Genomic DNA, 20,965 nt, shown 5'->3' with positions numbered 1-20,965 from the left:
TGTTTTATCTTTTCTTGTATTCAGGGTATCTACTGTGGCATCTATCTGTAATTCGTTTTTTATTGTTAGGTTAAATAAATTTGACCTCGTCTTATTAAATAAAAAACTAATAAACAGGTATAGTGTACACAGTTAAAATCAATAATAATAAATATCAACAGTATTTATTTGTTTCAATACTAACCGACACCGCATCCTACATAATCCAGGATACTTTGTATTGAGAGAACAATCGTTATTAGATAAAGTGAGTCAAACATTATTAGTTTCGGTCATAATGTGTAATGGATTTAGAGGGTTATATGCTTGTTAATGTTAAATCCATAAAAATTTAGGCATGTCGTTAAGGGATAACTTCGATAAAAGTAAACCGACTGGCATATATATCTTTATTAGTTCTAAGCGGCCGTAGAGTTATGGTCCGACCTGTATAATTTTATTTCTTTTAGTAAAAAAAATCGTATGTATAAGAAATCATAGTTAGGTACTTACAATTATAAATATTATCGTATGGGTTGCTTAAAAGAAATTGCTTGTAGCACTAGCAATAAAGCCGCCTTTTGTCAAATGTCCTCCTATTAAGTAAAATTTGTATTTTCTGTTTGTGTGCAATAAAGTTTATTTATAAATAAATAAAATAAATACGATGAATAAATAAAAATATTTTAGCAATGAATCGCAGTTCGCCTGGTTTTCTAGTAAGTATACGAATATGTTTGAATAATAAAAGTGCCTAAAAGGTTGCCTGTAGTTGAGGCACTTCCTTTACTTTTTGTTCAAAATAATTCTATACGAACTCTACTGTCTGACCAAACATACAAAGAAAGATTTACGACAGTTTACCTCACGTGAACCAGAGGAAAGGTATCTATTATCATGGGCACGTTTGGTCTTTCTATTATTTGAATGTGCATCAATTCAGAAAAGATAAATAAAAGAAAAAAAAAACAACAACAAAATTGTTCTATGATAATTGAGGGAAGCGGTATCAGCTGAACCGAGTTAACCGTGTAGGTACCTCAAGCGCAGTTACAAGGCGCCCGTGCTGTAGACTGGTCGTATCTCATACCAAAATTGGGCTACCAATTCGATACATTAACGATGGAGCCTTAATAAGTTAATTTGGCGTGGATAAGTTCAAGCTATCTATCTGTTAAAATGAGCAAAGATGCCTTGGAATTGTTTTTGGGGATACGAATCTCCTCCGCCCGCGTGCAGAGTCAGTGGTCCGCTGCATCTCCTTCTTCAGGTATCATATGCTCTTTTATATTTATAAAAATATTGACATCCTATATTCTATATTTTACTTGTGATGGTGAATTATAGAGCATTTTATGTCGATCTTAACATAAAAAATATTAGTTTACTTATCTTAACTACAGGTATAAACTTATAAGAAGTAAATTAATGCCTGTTAAAAAGCCGTCTCACACAATATATTCTTTGGTATCATCCAGAAAACTACTTTTCATAAGAACGCGAAAGGATATCTGCAATTTCCCACGAATGTAACCGTTTTAATGAAGGCAATGAGGAATAATTGTCCAACTGCAACTCGTAAACGAAAGTACTTATCGAAGTTAAAATAGCCGATGACAGTTTTCCTTCTATTCATTAAATTTTCATCGGAATATGCTTCAATGATATTCTGATATATAGTTGAAATCTTAGGTTGAAATAATGAAAATTATTTTGTAGAGCGGGAAATCATTGTTAAATAATAAAATAATGTGAACATCGCATCATGCGTAAGAAATTCTTAAGGGCTTTTTATAATGATCACGATTTGTCTTATTTGTGTACTTATTATTATAACGTTACACAGTATACTAATCACTTTTCATTTATTTCAAAGAGTATCATCTCAATATACTATTAGAACGTGCTAGATCTAAATATAGGAACCGCCATTGATAATAAACAAACAGTTGCAGTTTTCACTATCTAACTACATATTTAAATAATTATCTAATCTATCTTAGTTTTACATGAAAACCGTTAAGTAGATTTATTTTTACGAACATTTGTTGCTATATTTATACGTGTAATTGTGTCATAAAATGCAGCATGTTTTGCGTTGCATGTTAAGTACACATAGGGCGTTATGACATGTATGGCGGTGTCCATGATGGGATAATAATGAAGAGCGGTGTTTTATGAGAGATTACGTGACAGTGCAGGTGACGTAGGCCAATCACTGTAAGGTAGTTAGATGCTATCGTGAGGAAACTGCACGATGCCAGTCCTGATTATTTTATAGCTGCTATAAATTATGGAAATATTCATAAAAACGAATGAGTAGAAATCATATAATAGCTTAGATAAATATCCAATAATAACCTTTTTTTTATTATTGGATATAATTATCGAATGGAATAAATATATATACACAGCCTTAATTATGAAGATTTGATCTACGTTCTACTATAAGTAGGTATTTATCTTAGTAGGTACTATTAAGTGGAAATGTATTCAAGTACAATGAACCCAGTAGCTACCTATATATATTAAATTTAATTCATTAAATAACGATTAAATTATATCTATGAAGCGATTTTCCGATAATTCTCATAAATTAGTTACCTATTTGAAAATTTTCTCTTAAAAATTAGAAGTTAGTACCTACAAAATTATAAATTATTGCAATATTAGTAGGTATACAGCAGAAGGAATGATATAAAAAATATCAAGAATTTTTATAATCATTAAAGCGTTGTTAATTTAATTCTACGATATGTCAGTAAAGGCTAATTGCTGTGCTGTTGCTGTATGTAACAAATTTTCCTTGAAATTTTGTAACAAATTTTTCTAGCAGGTAGCTAAACCTAAATGCGTTTAAATCAAAAAGTTTTAACACGTTTTAACTACAGAATTTTAATGTTCTTCAACAGCAGGCAAGTGTCAAGGAGATAGCGATAATTATATAACTTATGCACCTAGTTGCGATAAATACATTGATAATTCCTACATTATAACGCAAAATGTAATAATAACTACCTCGTAATTTCTGCATCGCATATAATATTATGTAGTTATTGTTAGCATTATAACTTTTAGTTCTTCAAGTATACCTATTTTAAACGTTTCGAAGGAAAATTAAAAATTCCGTGACACACATTAAACCACAGAATTAAACCTTTTCCCTCTTGGCAACAAAGAAGCAAATTGTTGTTTTGATTAAAATGAATTCTTTTTGTTTCACTTGTCAAACGTGCAATGTGCTGTTATTTGTCTATTGTTTTGTATGTACAACATCATGAGGTCACCATAGTAAGTGGAGTTAACGGTAGAATACTAATGTGCTAGGCGAGTTCGGAGCGTTGTCACATGCGCAGCGCATCGGTGATCGGGACCTGAGGCCTGAGGGCACCGAATGGTTGCGCAAGAACAAGTGCACCGCCCACTCCCGGCCTGATTGACCGCCGACGCCTCTTCACACTAACGTTAAGTTCACTGTCAACTGTTGCACTTTTTGTTAACTATTTTTTTAGATATTGACGAAAAGTTAAATAATAATTAGTAAAATTTACATAATAATAAAGGTAGCTAATGCTAGGAAATTTTTCCCCATTGTAGCTCTACAAGCCGTTTCCAATAAGTATATCATAAGTATGCTCACTTTAAAAATAATAAGAGCACAGTTGTTGTGCGCTATCATTCTGGCATAGAACATAATTTATAAATTAATTAAGAGCATGTGTAGAGATGCGCATGCGCTCCGAGAAGCGCGAACAAAAGGTTGGTTAACCGTGCGGTACTTTTGATGATTCTACGTAATGATCCCTTAGTTTTGATCGAACAATACTGTTCATTCTTTTCGATTTCCATCTAACTGTAACATTATTATGTCATAGTTTTGATAACGCAGCGATTGAGACGGCTTTTGGAAAAGTTTTTATTGGATGATTATATCTAGGTGTTAAAAATATATGCGGGGCAATTAAAATGAATAATTATATAGTACAGTAGAACTCCAATTATCCGAACTCCGACTATCCGAATCGCACTATTATTACTAATAAGTGCACTATTATTCTTCCCCTAACAAGAATATGGAGAGGATGGACAGTATGAGGTTGTCACTAGAGGAAATAAGAAAAATGATTGCAAAAATATTTAAAACATGTGAAAATTTCATGTTTCTTTCATTTAATTCAATAAAAAAATAGTGCAATATCAAAACGTAGCTTTTATTCTCTCCAATGGCAATATTTTTTTAAATCCGATTATCCGAATATTTGATTATCCGAATGGGTCCCGGTCCCCATTAATTGGGATAATTGGAGTTCTACTGTATTAATATCTGCCATGTTCACTATAAAGAATTTATTATCAATTGTGAGTACGAGCATGCTCATTTGTAAGGGAATATACAGCAAGAAGTGGTTGGGTTATTAGTTGAACCGCGGTGCGACCTTTTAGACGGATATATGCGATGATTTACGGCAGATTCCTGCGGGAGCGGCTCTTGTGCCTGCTCAGTGCGCTGGGAATGAGATTAATAAACATTCTGATGAGTGACAAACCCCTTTGTCAATCTGTGTTCCTTATGGTTTAAAGTGATTTTAAGTCCTCTGCGCAGACGCTGAAAGTCAAGATTAGTCATACTGATATTTTAAGAGTAAAGTTATTTTAGCTTATTATTCTGCTGCAAAGTTCATGGTGAGCTCAGCGGATGTACCTTTAAGAGATCTACAGTTTTTATACCATTATGTAGTTCATTTTTGCCATTTATTATTCAGATAGTTATATGTGAAATCATGATAAAAAGCGGAAGTTGCACAAAGCAGGAACTGCCTAAAGAGTGTGTTGAGCGTTGACCGGAAGCGCAGAGGGGCAACACAGGTAGTTAGCTATGCCTCTAATGAGCGCAACAGGAGCGGCGCGGCGTTCGCTTTCATTACGATCGCGATATAATGCGCTATCCTTAATATATGTCTGTGGCGCTATCTGTACTTGCTTTCAATTACCCTGTAATGATTGACCATATATAATCACGTGTACAAATTTTAAATTTTATTCCAATCTTTCAAATAAGGCTAAATATAAGGCAAAATATATTTTACACGTACCAAAACAATAAAACAAAACATCAAAGAACATTTGAAAGGTATGTCAGTATTTGTTAATTGTAAGGACATCCACCCGAAGTTTTAAATTTCCAAGGTAAAGTTTCATTACTGAAATTTAAACTGTGACCACAATACATTAGGTCCGTGCAAAAAATATCACGCTTCGCGAAACATGCCAGCCAGCTGTCCCCCCACCGCTGTTAGCCTTTTCTGAATGAGACTACACTCATATTGCTTCTTATTACAACAATTTGTTGAACATTTCGGCTCTTCGTGATATCACACCATAGATTATAGAACATAAAAACCAGCTATACATAGCAAGTAGTGCCTTATTGAAATTTAAACGCTGCGTACCATGAATCGAAATCTGTTCCAATGAAAGTCATAAAATAAAATGTACTCCTTTATTGGAACATAAACAGTGATGCTTAAATAGAACCGACCACCTGGTGTACACCGTTCATAAGTTCGAGTGCTGCAACATGATTTATGAGACTTTAGTTCGACACAATGCCACCGCAAAATACCCCTTGACTATTTTTCTAGCAAACAATTTAACCCGTATGCTTATGTCAAGAGGTAACACAAATTAAAAGTTTACTGTTGCAAGTCAAAATGCGAATGAATTATTACAATTTGTATGATATTGTGTTTTAATGCGAACATTTTTTAGTGTGAATGCATTTAGATTTTGAGGGCTGCATTATTTACCGAAAGCACTATATATAGGTATAATGGACCTACGAGCAAAACGTATGGTATAATTGAAAAGAGAAAACCTATGTGAAAACCCATTGAACTTTGAAGGCAGTTTCCTACAGTGATAAATTTAAAGAAATTGAATCAAAGCACTTGCTTTTAATTTCATCCTTATCACGAAATCCAAAGTAGGTAAAATAAAAAAAAATATAATCAGATTGGCTTTACAATATTACTGGCTTCCTATAAATCACGGATGATATTCTGGCGTCAATCTTCGATTTACCTCGTGGGAGGTCTCACTTAATCTTCGGCTTACTATTGACTATTTCTATAACAATGAATGAGAATAACATATTCATGGCTATCCCAGTATAAATAAGACATAATTGAATGTATTTATATAAATCAATTAAATTTTCTTACATTTAGTTAACAAGCACAAATAAAAAAAAAATGTTGTGTGGTTTTATGAAACCACGGTAAAAGTGAAACTGTTCGAACGGTTCCGAACACTGCTTTGTGTAGCGCATGTCGCGTGACGGTCGGCTGCCGAGTAGGTATACCTACTCGGCAGCCGCGATACACGCGACATGCGCTACACAGACCAAAAAGTTTGAGACGATGTAATAAAAGTTTCACTTTAATAAAATAAAAGTATTGCTACTAACTATAAATGATATTTATATCTTATATTTAAAAATGAATCGCAAAATGTGTTGGTAAGCGCATAACTCGAGAACGGCTGAACCGATTTCGATAATTCTTTTTTATTATATTCCTTGAAGTACGAGGATGGTTCTTATGTAGAGAAAACGTAAACATGTACCACGGGCGAAGCCGGGGCGGACCGCTAGTCTATAATGAAAATACATATATAAAATCTCAATCACAAAAAGCCCTATAAGACTTATTTTTATTAACGAATTAATAGATATTTAAATTATATGTATTTCTTGAAAGAAAAAGCAGGGCGACCTTTTTAATTAAAATTTAAAAGTGAACATTTTTAATTAAAATAGAAGCTGTAAAATTGTCTCGCTAGGGTAGTCAACTGCTGTATTGAAAATTGAAATCTTTGGCTCATGCAAATAAAGTAAAACGTGTTACACATTCAACGTTCAATTAAAAATCTTTAAAGTATTTCAAAACGTCTATTAAGCTCGTGCTTTATAACGGTGAAATGGGGAAACCGCTGATTAATTAGAGCATCGTCGGTCTGACAACCGTGACGCGGACTCGACCCACGACCGACCATTCTCTCACCACCACTCTTCATTCACTCCAATCGATGACACGCAAAGCCATCAAGTTGTCAATGCGGTGCATAAATGAACATGATGTGTTGGCCATTTAAGCTCGCGGTTAGACTTTGTACACTCACTTTGATGTATGGAATTTAAAATCATACGAGCTTTAAAAAGTGTTTAGTAGAAAGGCAACATTCTACTTACTTATAACACTAAAAATAAGATAAGTTTAAGAATATTATCATTCAAATTATTATCTAGTTATCTTATTCAATGCTATAATTGAGAAAATAGTTATGTATCTGAAAATAAACACTTTCGAGTAGTATCGTCTTTCTAGAAAATACCATAAATGAATATAATGCATTTAAATGCATTGCGCTGCGTTTATATGCAAAACATCTAGTAGGGCAGTTGACGAGCATTGAATCCGTAAATTATGTTTTAATGTAGGCTTCTCTATCAAGTTGCGTAAGTATCTGCCATGTTATACGCGTGTGTAAGCATGACGTCATTGAAGTTTCAACATTATACAAACAAAGCCGCGAACCAGCCTTGTACATACAACGATTTTGCTCCCATTTCAAGAACAAACAAATGCTGCTTTTTTGTTCACAAAATCCCACATTTTTCATGTTTTATATTATGTATATACTATATGGCATTGATCTATACATTCCTTACAATTCAAACGTCCGTCTGCGTGATTAAGCTGCGGTTTGCGTCTTACAATCGGCCCGTATAAGTCAAGATTTAATTTAATTGAAATAGGTACTCCATGAAATGCAACTCTTAACGAAGATTAATTGAATTTTGATTAAAACTTTACTCGAATAGGCCGGGCTCGTTTATAATATGTAGTAACATATATTTAAAGCCACATGTGAGATGAAATGTATACAACTGAAATAATTCTTTGTAACGGTATTGTTTCGGTGGGTAGGTATTTTCAAACAATTTTACGATTACGAAACGAAACACCACATGTGTGGTCTTTAATCGCCATAAACATTTTAAATCATAACCAAGTTGCGTTATGACCAAAGAATTCTGATTATAAATATGTTATGCTAAAAATACTTATGTACAGCGCGGCGTTTCTCTGGCATAATTGAAAGAACACGTGTTCATACATATGGCATAAATTGTAAAGACACCAGTCTGTGCGTCTTGGAATCCTCAGTATCGAATTATTTTGTTCTATCGAGTACGGCATAGTTAAATCCGTATGCAAAATTACTAACGGTTCTACTGGTAAGGTTTGCATTACATTATTTACATTAAAATAGTTTTGTACTCCTAATTATGGATATCTTGGTTAACTGCGCACGTATAAAGGATGAAAGCAGTTAGGTTATAACTTTCCCCATTCCCCTGTTTGGACTAAACTAATAAATCTATTGACACCAATACAATAGTCGTGACAACTGTAAGCGAGTTAGTTATTCCAATGTTATCACGATAATAAAACATGAATATTCAAACATGTTTTTAAACGCCTATAATTAGATACTTGGAATATTTTATACTGTAGGAATAGTAGGTTCATTACCTTTGGAATTTCGTGTTATAATAATTATTTCAATGTACACTATTCTTTTAGGTCTTCGCATAAAAGACACTTGTATTTCGCTTAATTAAAATACAAATGAGCTCTATGAGCAAATAAAAAATCTAATTACATCCAACGCTTTATTAGAATTCACAAATAATTTTTTCATAGTAAAAATCACATTTCTATTTCAATATATAAAATACGAAGAAATAAATTGTTCTGTGGAAATATGCAGCGAGCAAACAGTTGTTAATTTGTATTTTATATGGGACGCGAGGGGCCGTAGTTCGGCGGGGACTGGGGACACTGGACATGCGAGTTGATCAATATAATGTTATACAACTTTCCGGCTTTTAGACATGCAAAGCTTTATAAAAGTTAATGACTATTGGTTTAATTTATTATCTATTTTCTACGTTGCATCTTTGTTACGTCTGTTTACAAAACAAATGAGGAAATAAATGTAGAGAAATTCCAAAATTAAATATTATGCTTGATGAATGATTTTCCTCAAGAATAATAATTTTACTAATGATACAAATTCACAAAAAAGGTTTTAATAACTATGTATAACCAGTAGTTGACTAAAACTGGTACCTACCTATTATATCATAGATATCCTATTAAAATAATATATTAATATTATTGACTATCACTACCTATATTGTACAAGTATTGTAGCCTGTAGGACCCTATATCACAAAATAAAGTATGTAATATTGTTTTATACATTTCCTGCACGCAATCTTCGTCTTCCCCAAGGATGGGTCGCCCCTCGTATAAAGCAGGGAGTGCCGCTCATCATCATTGCTTACCTAGGGTAAGACTATTAAATCAATACCATACCTGCCCCGATTATATGTATATAAAGTCTGCAGTTAATAATACGCTAGGGTTATAAATTAAGAAGCAAGTAATAAACATAAAAATCCTTATTACTTAAAAATGTAAAAAAAGTTTTAGCAGAGCGTGGTTTCGATCCACGGACCTCTGGGTTATGGGCCCAGCACGCTTCCACTGCGCCACTCTGCTACGTCGGTCGATTACGAAATTAGTTAACGCAATTTATATCGGTTGATAAGAAAATTTGCAGTGATTTCCAAAGATGTAATAATAAACATGTTCATATATCTATATTATGAACTGCCTACCTAAGAATTATTATTATGTTAACTAGCTCATAAATCGAATCGTATCTTTAACTAGACACAGAAAATCAGAGGATTGAGGCACTGATATTTAGGAATCTACTGTCTACCTTTATGCAATAATCATATATGTATAACTTTATCCAATTAGCATATAACAAATCGCTAAAGGAAACCCTTCTAATTGAAAGTATTAATTAAGATTCCTTCTAGAATATTAATCACCTTTTGTCTACTTAGTGTCCTGAAATGTACGCGCACTTTATTTCTTAGATCTACGACACCCATAATTTTCTACGAAGTGAAACTTTGTCATAATTTATTGCATTATTATCATAATCTATGAATAGCCGACCAATCAACGTTAAGTTGTTGGTTTGCAAATCATTTCGTGCTTTTCATTTTATATTATTTTGATTACCTTTAAGTTCATATTAAGTAACGAGACACAGTGTCGTCTAACTTTGAACAGTATGCATAATAATTAGGTTCTGAATTCTGATTGAAAAATATGTGTAAAATGACCTAATGCCGATACAATTTTAATTCATTTAACTTCGTATTGACACAAATGCATAGCCATTTTAATTGATATAAACCTGAAGATTTTTAGAAGTCAAGACCTTATAACATTTGTATTCATTACTGTCACGTAACTGTATATATATATATATATATATATAAAATTACATAAAATGGATATTATGTTACTCATTACTGAGAAACATCCTTGATTACAATGTAAAAGTTTGTTTGTTGATGCACCGTGTTCGCACGAGTATCGATACGTGATACAATTTTTATTTGACACGCATCTAACTTCTAAGGCCCTTCCATAAAATTCCGCTCACGTTCCGCCGTTTATATACAAAGAAGCCGCGTATGAATGAATGACATTTCCAAAATTTCTTAAAATTGTATTGTCACGTAGCTTGGAAAGTTATTAAATGATTACCACACGCACAACGAAGCTTACGAAAGCAACTTACTACTCGTATGATAACACGAAATTAGTTCAGTGATGTAGAGAAACAGTGTCATAGCTTATCGGGTGTAATGCATTAATTAACTCAAAATTAGCTGCCATCGGAAGTGAATAATTATGCAAGAAATTTTTTATGTCTTTCTCTTTAATGTGATAGCGATAAATTGTGTTATTCTGATAGCTTTTAATTGTATTGTTCCGACATTTTATTTAAAAACAAAGAAAATAATAATAAGTATGTAGTTCTTGTCTGACACAACATGAGGGTTATATCAGTGTGTGTCGCTTCCCGTTTTTATTTATGTTATAGTTAGTGCTTACGATAAAACTTCTTTTCGTTTTCATTATAAAGTTTATACTATAGAGACACGCTATTTTCAGAGGCATAATGAAGCGTCGTACCCTGTACGGTTTTATTACAATATTTTACGTAAGTAGGTATCTGTTTTCCGTTTTATTAATAATTATTGTGTAATTACTAGTAAACATAGCCCAATTAAGTACCTAATGACAGAATATCTTATATAGTATAAAAGTTCCGGCAATACCTCTGATCGTTGTTTTTATAGGAATACTGATGCTTGTTATTACTGGCACGGAATATATCACCGCGGATATATAAATCTTATTTAAATTGACAAAAGAAAGACGTTTTAAAATACCTGATAAATCCGGCACCTCCTTTTTTTTTAATAAATATTAGTTTTGTTTGAGCATATGGGGTTTCGTTTTTGTTTACTTCTACTATACTAAATTGTTAATAGGTAGTTATGTACTAGGTATTCAGTGTTAAGAATAAGTACTTAAAATTGTAAATTGTAAATTAACAATACATTTAGACTTTAATATTATCACAGAATAGTTAATAGAACAGATATTATGTTACGGTAGTGTTAGTTATATCAAAGTAAATTAATTACTTATCGAGTATAAAAGTTGGAAACATTTGGTTTATTGTTCAATTCGAAGGGGCCAGCTGTTCAATGAAATTTGATTCGGCTAATGGGCCGCGTGTGATGACTTTATTATGTCATTGTGTTCGGTTGCTGCCGTGGAAGATGCATCTTTTTTGTTGATGTTCCTTTAGGACGGGTGCCAACAGGCCTTCTGAAATGTAAGCGCCGGCAGGTGCAAAATTTACAACACACGTGCTTAAACTACATCCGATGTATTGCATGCCTTAGCATTCGTATTTTTTTACACGATACGGTATGGAAACATTGTTACTGGAACAGCTTTAGGCTGAAGCGTTTCTCGCGCATATGGCGCATTTAATACTTAAATTCAAAGCCAGAAACCATATCAACTGCTCTGCAAATGGCGCCATTATCTTCGCGCCGGCCGCGGCGCCTGTACCAAATCATGACGTCAGTGAACTATAATTGGACATAAAAGAGTACTGTGAATACTCAAACGTGGTATGCCCACCCTTTTACCTCCACTTATTTCGAGAAGTGAAACGAAACTTTGAAAGTATAATAAGAATTACGAAGAACTCTATATGTTGTGTACAAAGGTTAGCATTTAATAGTGGTGGACGATAAATCCAACATGTCAGATACAATTTATTAACCAGCGCTAGCTAACACAATCCGCAGAGATAAGATCGGGAACTAAAAGTAGTACTATTGAATACAAATTAACTTAATTGATTAGGTTATAAACAGACGTTTTGAAAGATATCATTTAACTTTACAAGTCATTGTTCTGTCAATTAAATTAGTCTTAACACAATGACTAGCACTTAGCACTACAATAGGCATGACGAAAGATTTTGAAATTCTCTTCCATAATGTGTGTATACGTTTACTATACAAGAAAAACCCTATATTTCGGTAATATACTTAAATTTAACGAAGATTAAAGCCATTTTTCAAAAAATATTTAATATCTGTGCCAAAACAGCTCGCAGGTGTCATGGCGTAGGCGTGACGTCAAACTTTGGTAAATACGTAATTATTTGTACGCATTGCGAAGAAAATTAAAAAAGTCTTTATTTAATATGTGTTATAGAAACGAATTACAAAGTTTATAAGTGGTGTGCAGTATTGCAGTGTGAATCCACATAAAAATAATGCTCAAAAATGTGTTAGTAATTATTTCAAGCGAAAAAATAATAATAAATTATTGTATAAAGTTGGCGCGGAGAATCCCGAACCATGTATTCGTGAATTCGCAATTATATTTCTGTTCTGAGTCGATAAAGCATACGTGAAACAAAAGAAAATAAATAAAAATGCGTATTCTCAACATATTCATAACAACAAAATACATCTGACGTGAGTTGTTTACTTATGCGTGACGTCACGCGTGTTTTAGTCAAAATGGCGAACTTCAGAATTTCAATGTTTTATTTTATTGATAATCTCATTAATCTTCATGTTTTTAAGATTTCTAAGTCGCTATATTTAATTTATTTATTATACATTTTCCCTTAAAAACACTAATACGATCATTTATGGATACTGTCGTCATGCCTATTTCTTAATTCTTACAAATTCATCAATAATAATTTTGTAGAATTGAAATGCCTATGAATTATATTTTTTTAAACAATGTTTAAAAATCCGTTAATTTAAATTTAAAATTAACGATATGTGTAGACAACTAACGATAGAATGACAAGAAACTAGAAAACACATATAACAGTTTATACGGTAATTTGAAAGAAGTCGAAAAGAATGCGTACGCATAGCATGAATGGGCTCGCGTGACCGCCTCCCACTGCTACGTCCATTGTGCGTCCATTATGGGTCCAGCGAAGGGACAGCTCGGAGCAGGTAAGAGCCGGACGGTGTGCCGGCTAATGCCAAACGCGTGCCATACCACTTTGTGTTAATCTAAACAAGTATGCGTCTTTATGCGCAGTGCTTCTATTTGGTTAGTTTAGTTATGATAAGACTTTTAGTTAATTCATAACTAAACTTTCATTTTCTCTCATAACATTAATTTTTGCTTCAATTAACGCAAGGCTTTTGTTTTACAGAAGGAAGGAGTGGCTCAAACTCACGCGTTTCGAAGTAAGACGTTTAAAAAGCCCAGGCCCTGTCATTGGTGTCATCAGCCAGTACACAACGGATCATGTTGCAGAGGTGAGACATTTATAAATTGTAGAAGTAATTATTTTATTATAATTCATTTCAAAGCTCTACAATATTTATTACATATAATTTTGAGGGGAGAAATTACGGGAAAGTTCTTCTTGCTAAGGATAAATGACAGTTTTTAATATTATTATTTTATATTTGGAATATTATAAATCATAAAATAATTATGTAATTATGTTGCACTCTTCATTCAGTTCTCTAATTAGCCCTAATTTTATTGTTTCAGTTTGCAAATATGTTTGTCATACAACATGCGAGAGTAAGGTACGTATCCAAAGTTTAAACTTTTTTACTACGTATATAACGATTTCGAATCTTTGGCTCTACCAGCTCTATAACTCTATTAAAAAGAATCAGTTAGCGCCATCTGGTGCTAATTCGCTTCATACTTTATTGTTATTAAAGTCGTCGTTTGCGCAATGTTCCAGATGCCACTTTAGCGCTTTACATTAATATTTCATAGATGGCGCGCTGAGAAATCTCTACAAAATCGAAGCTTTTAAAGCTATGTATTTAGCAACTTTTATAATTGAATTCTTTTAGCAAAGAGGAACTTGTGAATAGCTTTAAGATCATCATCAGAAAGTCGCGTTAGAATATTTTGTTTTACTATTATTCCAGATTATAATTCATAATATGTATTTTGAATTACAACAACGCCTATAGGCATTTCATTTATCAATTTATTATCATTAAATTGAAATCATGGATGATACGGCAAATAATCTTAAATGAATCTAAGTACATATTATAAAAAGTAAGCGATTGATGGGGAGAGCCTAAAGCATATTATCCATTCTGCTCATAATATACCTAAGTATTTAGTTCCTATTTAAAAGTTACAACATTGAGGTTAAAAATACTTTGTGTATATTCCAAACTTAATAAATATATTATTAAAATAATTTAATATACAATTGTGTATACTGTTAGTACAGTAAGTATTGATGGCAATCTGTACCGCCTCCGGTCACGATTTCATTGTTTACCAACTAGTCGAAATTGGACACTTTATTTAACAAAACCTACATTGTGTTCGAATATTTTATAACAAATTGTGTCTTGTTATCGAAGATTTATCTGTTCTTGACAGATTCACGTAATTTTATATAAATGTCACGAAATAAATCTTGTCTTGATGCACATTTTAATTAATATTTGTTTATGTGTAGTATATATGTATTCCCTTTTTCTTTCTGATTTGAATTTCGAAATATAAAAATATAACACAAAAATTGACAATAGACAATAAATGATGAAAATATATTATAAGCCTATATAAGCCATCAACATTTCCAATTTTTATTTAAAACCACATTTTACATATATTTATTTAATCACCACTGATAGTTGGATCTATGAATTCATGTGAGTAGAATATTAATAAATTCAACATGAACTGCAATATATTTATATGCGTATTGGAGAGAGTAATACTATTAAATAATTTTCCTACCAATAAGCAATAGGAATATTAAAAAAATCTATTTGTCGGAAAAATTGATAAACATATAAATATTTTATTCATTTATGATTTTTTATTATATACTACTAATAATATTTATAAATGACCTATGTGACCGTAAGCACGAAAATCACTTAAATAACCGTTACATACTTTTACATGTAAATCAAACCGTAAAATGGTCGTAAATTAAAGTGTATAAATGTAGGAGTACGACATGTGATTGGATAAATTTAATGTTTGTTGTGTTCACGTATTAGTCATCAAGTTTAAGTGTTGTGGGATAGAAAGAATGTAGATTATTGTTATTAAGGGGATTCATAGAGCGCTACTAAAGTACTAAACACGACGTTGGTGATAAAATTTTAATAAACTCTATCATTTTAAATTTGCTTTACCTACCTAGTGAACATCATAATTTAGCTATATATTGAAATAAATGTATATTTCACACATAAATGCGTACATAATATTTAAATGACTTGCTTATGAAAATTTCAAGAGAAAAATTTCGTATAAAAGTAATTTGCAATTGCGGGTGGAAGCCGTGGGAGGGCCAAGTCAGGATGGCCGCGGGAGTGACAAGCAAATGGAACGCCTGATTACCAAGAAAGGCACCCGAATGTTATTCTCGGAAGTAAAATGATGAATATACGATGACACCGGGTTATTAATTGAACATTGTTGCATTACCGGTATTTTGTGTTCTTATAAAATTAATGTAGAGTTCATAACGATGTTATCAATCTCATTACTAAAATTTGATGACATCATTAATATTTTAGTCAGCCAGATGCGAAGAAGAAATAAAAACATAGGAATAAGACGTATTAATTGATTCAGTATTTAGATCTCTGATTAATAAAAAAAAACATTAAATTAAACAATATACTTAGTATGAAGTCATCATTCAGAGTCGTTATTTTAACTTACTTATTTCTTAATCATTACTTTAGCACGCACAAGCAATTATGCAAATATCGTATACCAAGTATTTAAATACACATTGACACTTATCGTACAATTAAAAAAGTTTCATGAAAATACGTTTAAGTGCCGTGGATCCAGTTCTGTCGTTTCGCTGTTAATGTAGTACAATTTTGCATGCAAGACGACCGATAAAGTAGGGTAAGAGCAAAGGCGTGCAGGCACGCAAATGCTTGTACGATATGGATTGTATCGGTGATAGTTAGGTTCCGCGGAGTCAGGTGCAACGTTCTGCGGAGTGGACGCGGTCCAACTGGAGGCTAGGGGCCAGCCGGCGCTCGACAGCGTCTCGATCTTGCGAAGCCGGCGACTCTGACAGTGCCGCCGCGCGCGCCGTCTCGCAAACGCGCACGCGAAATCGCATCTTCGCGTGCTTTCGACTGAAAGCCCCTTATAGACGTTTTGCATTTGCTCTATAAATAATTCTAACTGTGGGCCGTTGCTCTAGCAGTCTAAGCAATAGCTGAATTCCGGACAGTTTCAATTGGACACTTTATATGGCAATTATATAGTTTGTATCTAAATTCTAAACAGTGCGCTTTGTGATTACTAAAACACTTGTATATGTATACAAATATTTATTACACTCGTAGCACATATTTTGAAATTGTTGCAACATTTGCTCTTAAAATAATTCCTTAAAATTATCATTTTTGTTAGGCGTGCGTTAAAATCGTCGGTATAGAAAATGTCAACGAACTTTTAATGTTAGATATCTAGTAAAAAAGTTTATTGCTAGTTTTTGTAGAAAAATAACCGCTAGAAAGTTTATTTTCAAGGAGCGTGTTTTTAATAATTCGGATAAGAATCTATTTAACAAAAAACCTTATAAGTTATTAAATTGCTTTTATTATGCCAAGGATAGTTCTTAAGCTAAGCGCTCTATGACTACTTCCGCTACTAAACCAACTGCCACGCTACATAAATATATTATGCAAAATAATACAAGTTTGCTTTCAAGGCTATGCCGATCTTATCGTAGTCCTAATACCTAATAAATATACCCTGATACGTATTGGCAATGACGATTTTAAGCGATAAGAGTGTTGTGTTGTGTTTTATCGTTAGCCGCCTTCCTGAGTCACGTATGCCATTTCATAACGCAGGTGTACCTAGCTCTAAAATATTTAAATAAAGCCGGAACTATTAAAACAAAACATAAAAAGGTTTTTTAAACAGTGAGCAAATTGTGAACTGTAGTGTTTATTATTTTGTTGTGTTAAGTAAAATAAATTATTGTTTTGATGTGAGAAAATAAAATAAAGTTTATGATGTTATGAGAGATATTGTAAAAGTTTTGGTGTCGCCAAGGAGGTTCCTTAAAAACATTTAATAAGGACGGAGTTAAAGCTTACGTAACCTTATAATGAATACTAATAAGCGGTTTAGTAATAGCAGCACCATGACAAGTTCTTCAGGAAGTTCAAACTTAAGGGTATGTATATTTTACGGGACTCATGAAATTATAAAATACTTCGGTAGTTTTTGAAATAGTATTAATTATGTATTCATTATGTGTCTTAAAATTGTGTGAAGATATTACGCTATAAGAAAAGAAACGAATTTCAAAACTATAGACTTAATTGCTTTGTTATCTATATAAGTGTCATCCCCTCGACCGGGCAGCTAGTAGCTACACATTAGCATGAAGTTTTTATCCAACCAAAGTAATAAAAAAGTAAAATGAACCGTTTCAACCATTCTTGTTATCTCTCCCACATTATTACTACATTAAAAGTTATAACTAGCTCTATGTGAATTCTTTCATAACTCTCTGGGATTATCCTCATATTCTTATTATTATCTGAACCAATAATGCACTTATTTTATTACATTGTGGTCATTTGGTAAATATATATAAATCATTATTGAAAAACAAAAATTAAAGATGGTGTAATAAAACCAGTTTTTTATTAACTACCTTTTATGACTTGACATGAAGATTTTAGTATTTGATATCGTCGAGATCAAACCCATTGAATGTTTTATTTTTGTCTCATATTTCTTAAAAATAACATCTACCTACTGCTATTTGAGTATGACATAAAAAGTTATTGTATACGAATTTGAAACATACTGTGTGCATACTTCTAAATTAATAAATGATGATAAAACAAAATATTTCAATCGCATAATAATGGTTATTATTAATGACATTCCTGAGAAAATCTCGTATGTACGTTTCTAACATGATTAAACTATGCATTGGCAGTTAGTTCAATACACCACAATAGGCGAAGGAATTTACTTTGCCCACAAATAAAATCACAACAGCACGACTCGACTTTGAAATACGCGGGTCATATGACACTGGCACCGGTGCAAGCGGTTATTCTTATATGACGGTACGCGGGATCCTAGCCCATGGATATAAATCAGAAAATCTCTCATACGACACTTAATAAAAACTTACCTTTTTTTGTCACTTCTTATATTATGCGGATTTTATCGATAGCATGTTGCCAATATATTATAATTAAATTTATAAATGTAGAGTTTTTAATATTTTCAATTATTATGAAAACATCTTATTGTGTCACTTGAAGATCCAAACGCGACAGGGACGATATTAAATGAATGAATGGTAATTTTATTTACCGCTTTACTAATGATCGGTTGAGCTTGCGATTTGAATAAATAATTGCAGCTTTCGAAATGACTAAATACTAACTAGCATTCGTGTAGCTATAAATCAGGATTAAGCGTGGACAATAACAGCGTTATTGTACAATACAATCGTAGGTGTAGGTCCGTTCCTATTGAAAACTGGGAATAAAGCAGCGACGTTTTATTGTATTGAGACTACGTACTTATAGATGAGTATTGAACGAGTACATGTTGCGCAGCGAATTGTTTCGTGTACATGTCCGGTCGATGTACGTTGAACATATTGGTAAAAAAAGTTTACAAGTTATCTAATTTATATAGTTAACTAGGTCCCATATTGAAAACGCCAATTATTTTCATTTTTTTATGAAGTAGAAATAATAAGTATGCAGTAAAAATATATCAATGTAAATCTACATTTTGCACACGAACGACAATTTCATTAAATATATTGCTTTCAGTATCACTTTACATAAAACATGTAAAGTGATATTGTGAGATAGTTTATGACTTACTGAACATGGAATAAAATTGAATACCTATGTTAAAAAGTCGCTCACAATAATCGTAAAAAAAAACCGGCCAAGTGCGAGTCGGGCTCGCGCACAAAGGGTTCCGTAGCAGCAAATATAATAAATTACAGTTAAATCAACCTATCTCAAAAACTATAAGAGATACTTTGATCAAACCAAAAATCGTTGAAAGAGTTAATTAGCATGCATCACCTCTATTTTTTTTAGAATTTTATACCCCGTAGTTATAAAAATAGAGGGGGGGGGACATACTTTTTACGACTTTGAGAGCTGATATCTCAAAAACCGTTCACTTTAAGAAAAATGTTTTTTAGAAAACTTTATATCATTTTAAAAGACCTTTCCATTGATACCCCACACGGGTATGTACATCGAAAAAAAAAATTTCATCCCTCAGTTACATGTATGGGGGGCCCCACCCCCAATTCTTTTTTTTACTATTTAGTGTCATATTTTTGTAGCGGTTCATACAACACATATTCCCATCAAATTTCATCACTGTAGTACTTATAGTTTCCGAGTAAATCGGCTGTGACAGACGGACAGACGGACAGACGGACAGACGGACATGACGAAACTATAAGGGTTCCGTTTTTGCCATTTTGGCTACGGAACCCTAAAAAGTGAATGACGTAATATAAGTATAATATCTTTAAATATTCAGTTTCGTTACTATACAGACAAAATGTAAACACTCAGATATGATTTAAATGTTATCATTTGACATTATAACGTAGGCTTTGGGACTTCAAACAGATTTTCTGAGTCATGAATTTAAGCATAATATTCTGCAAGTTACGTGGTGCGCCACAAAGGAATTTGCTCAAGGGCTGTACAGGAATATAGTAACCGCAGTTTAATGAACTTGTTTTAGTTATTCCAAGTATTTACGTTCTCCCCTCCGGACACATCAGTTCGCCAATTTACCAAACCAGAGCGCCCCAATTCGGATTCTAGTGTTATTTATTTTTCCTAAATCAATGTTGTCGATCATTGGCTATATGTTATTTTAGGGATTGATTGGTACAGCTCACTTTCTTTATTATACTCATCTTCTAGATATATTAATATAACTTAACATACGAATATAGATATTAATGAAATGGAAATGAATAAAAGATGTTAAAATATTAAAAGTTAAAAATTATAATTAAATTGATAAAAACCTACTAAATTATAATGTACATTAAATATTAGTTTTAGGTACAATTGTTATCTAATATAAATAAAAATAAAAACAATTTTTGATAATTTATACTCAGTTATGTCTATAACATAACTATCTCTACACCGAGAGGATTAAATCATTATTTTTCAAAATATACTCTGAATTTTCTTCAGAATTCTGAAACTAAAACAAAGGTGAAACAAACAACAATACAATAGGTACAAACGTTTTAATGAGAAGCGTTGTTTGCTTTCCACTTGGCAAATATAGTGTACCTTAGGCGACGGCTTAGCTCCGCTGAGTTAACCGCAGGAAGATTCTCAAACATGACTTTGAGAAAAGGAAAATATATATATATGTATAAACTATAAACTAATAACTTTCAA

The 20,965-nt window shown here is 32.5% G+C and overlaps 1 protein-coding gene and 1 non-coding gene across 6 annotated transcripts in view; one reads left to right on the top strand and one right to left on the bottom strand.

Annotated features, from left to right (window-relative positions):
• by (focal adhesion protein tensin) overlaps window positions 1-20,965 on the top strand; it is an 85,411-nt gene that overhangs the window by 7,451 nt on the left and 56,995 nt on the right. For 3 of the 5 annotated variants that reach the window (XM_089704936.1, XM_089704929.1, XM_089704952.1), the window contains exons 2-3: window positions 13,699-13,804; window positions 14,046-14,083. In XM_089704936.1, the coding sequence (XP_089561062.1) occupies window positions 13,699-13,804; window positions 14,046-14,083 (144 nt within the window). Of the gene's footprint in view, window positions 1-1,039; window positions 1,250-13,698; window positions 13,805-14,045; window positions 14,084-17,373; window positions 17,707-20,965 lie in introns of those variants that run through there. The other 2 variants (XM_089704945.1, XM_089704959.1) reach the window with 2 other exon arrangements.
• Window positions 9,540-9,611, bottom strand: TRNAM-CAU (transfer RNA methionine (anticodon CAU)). Its single transcript has one exon. It is a non-coding gene; the product is annotated as a tRNA-Met (tRNA).

This window comes from Colias philodice, chromosome 2, assembly GCF_061535455.1.
Source record: "Colias philodice isolate Cphi_HAF_F1 chromosome 2, ilColPhil1 Martin Lab GWU primary, whole genome shotgun sequence".
NCBI classification, from domain to species: domain Eukaryota; kingdom Metazoa; phylum Arthropoda; class Insecta; order Lepidoptera; family Pieridae; genus Colias; species Colias philodice.
Note: the sequence above shows the minus strand (reverse complement) of the source record. Positions and strands in the feature narration are given on the sequence as shown.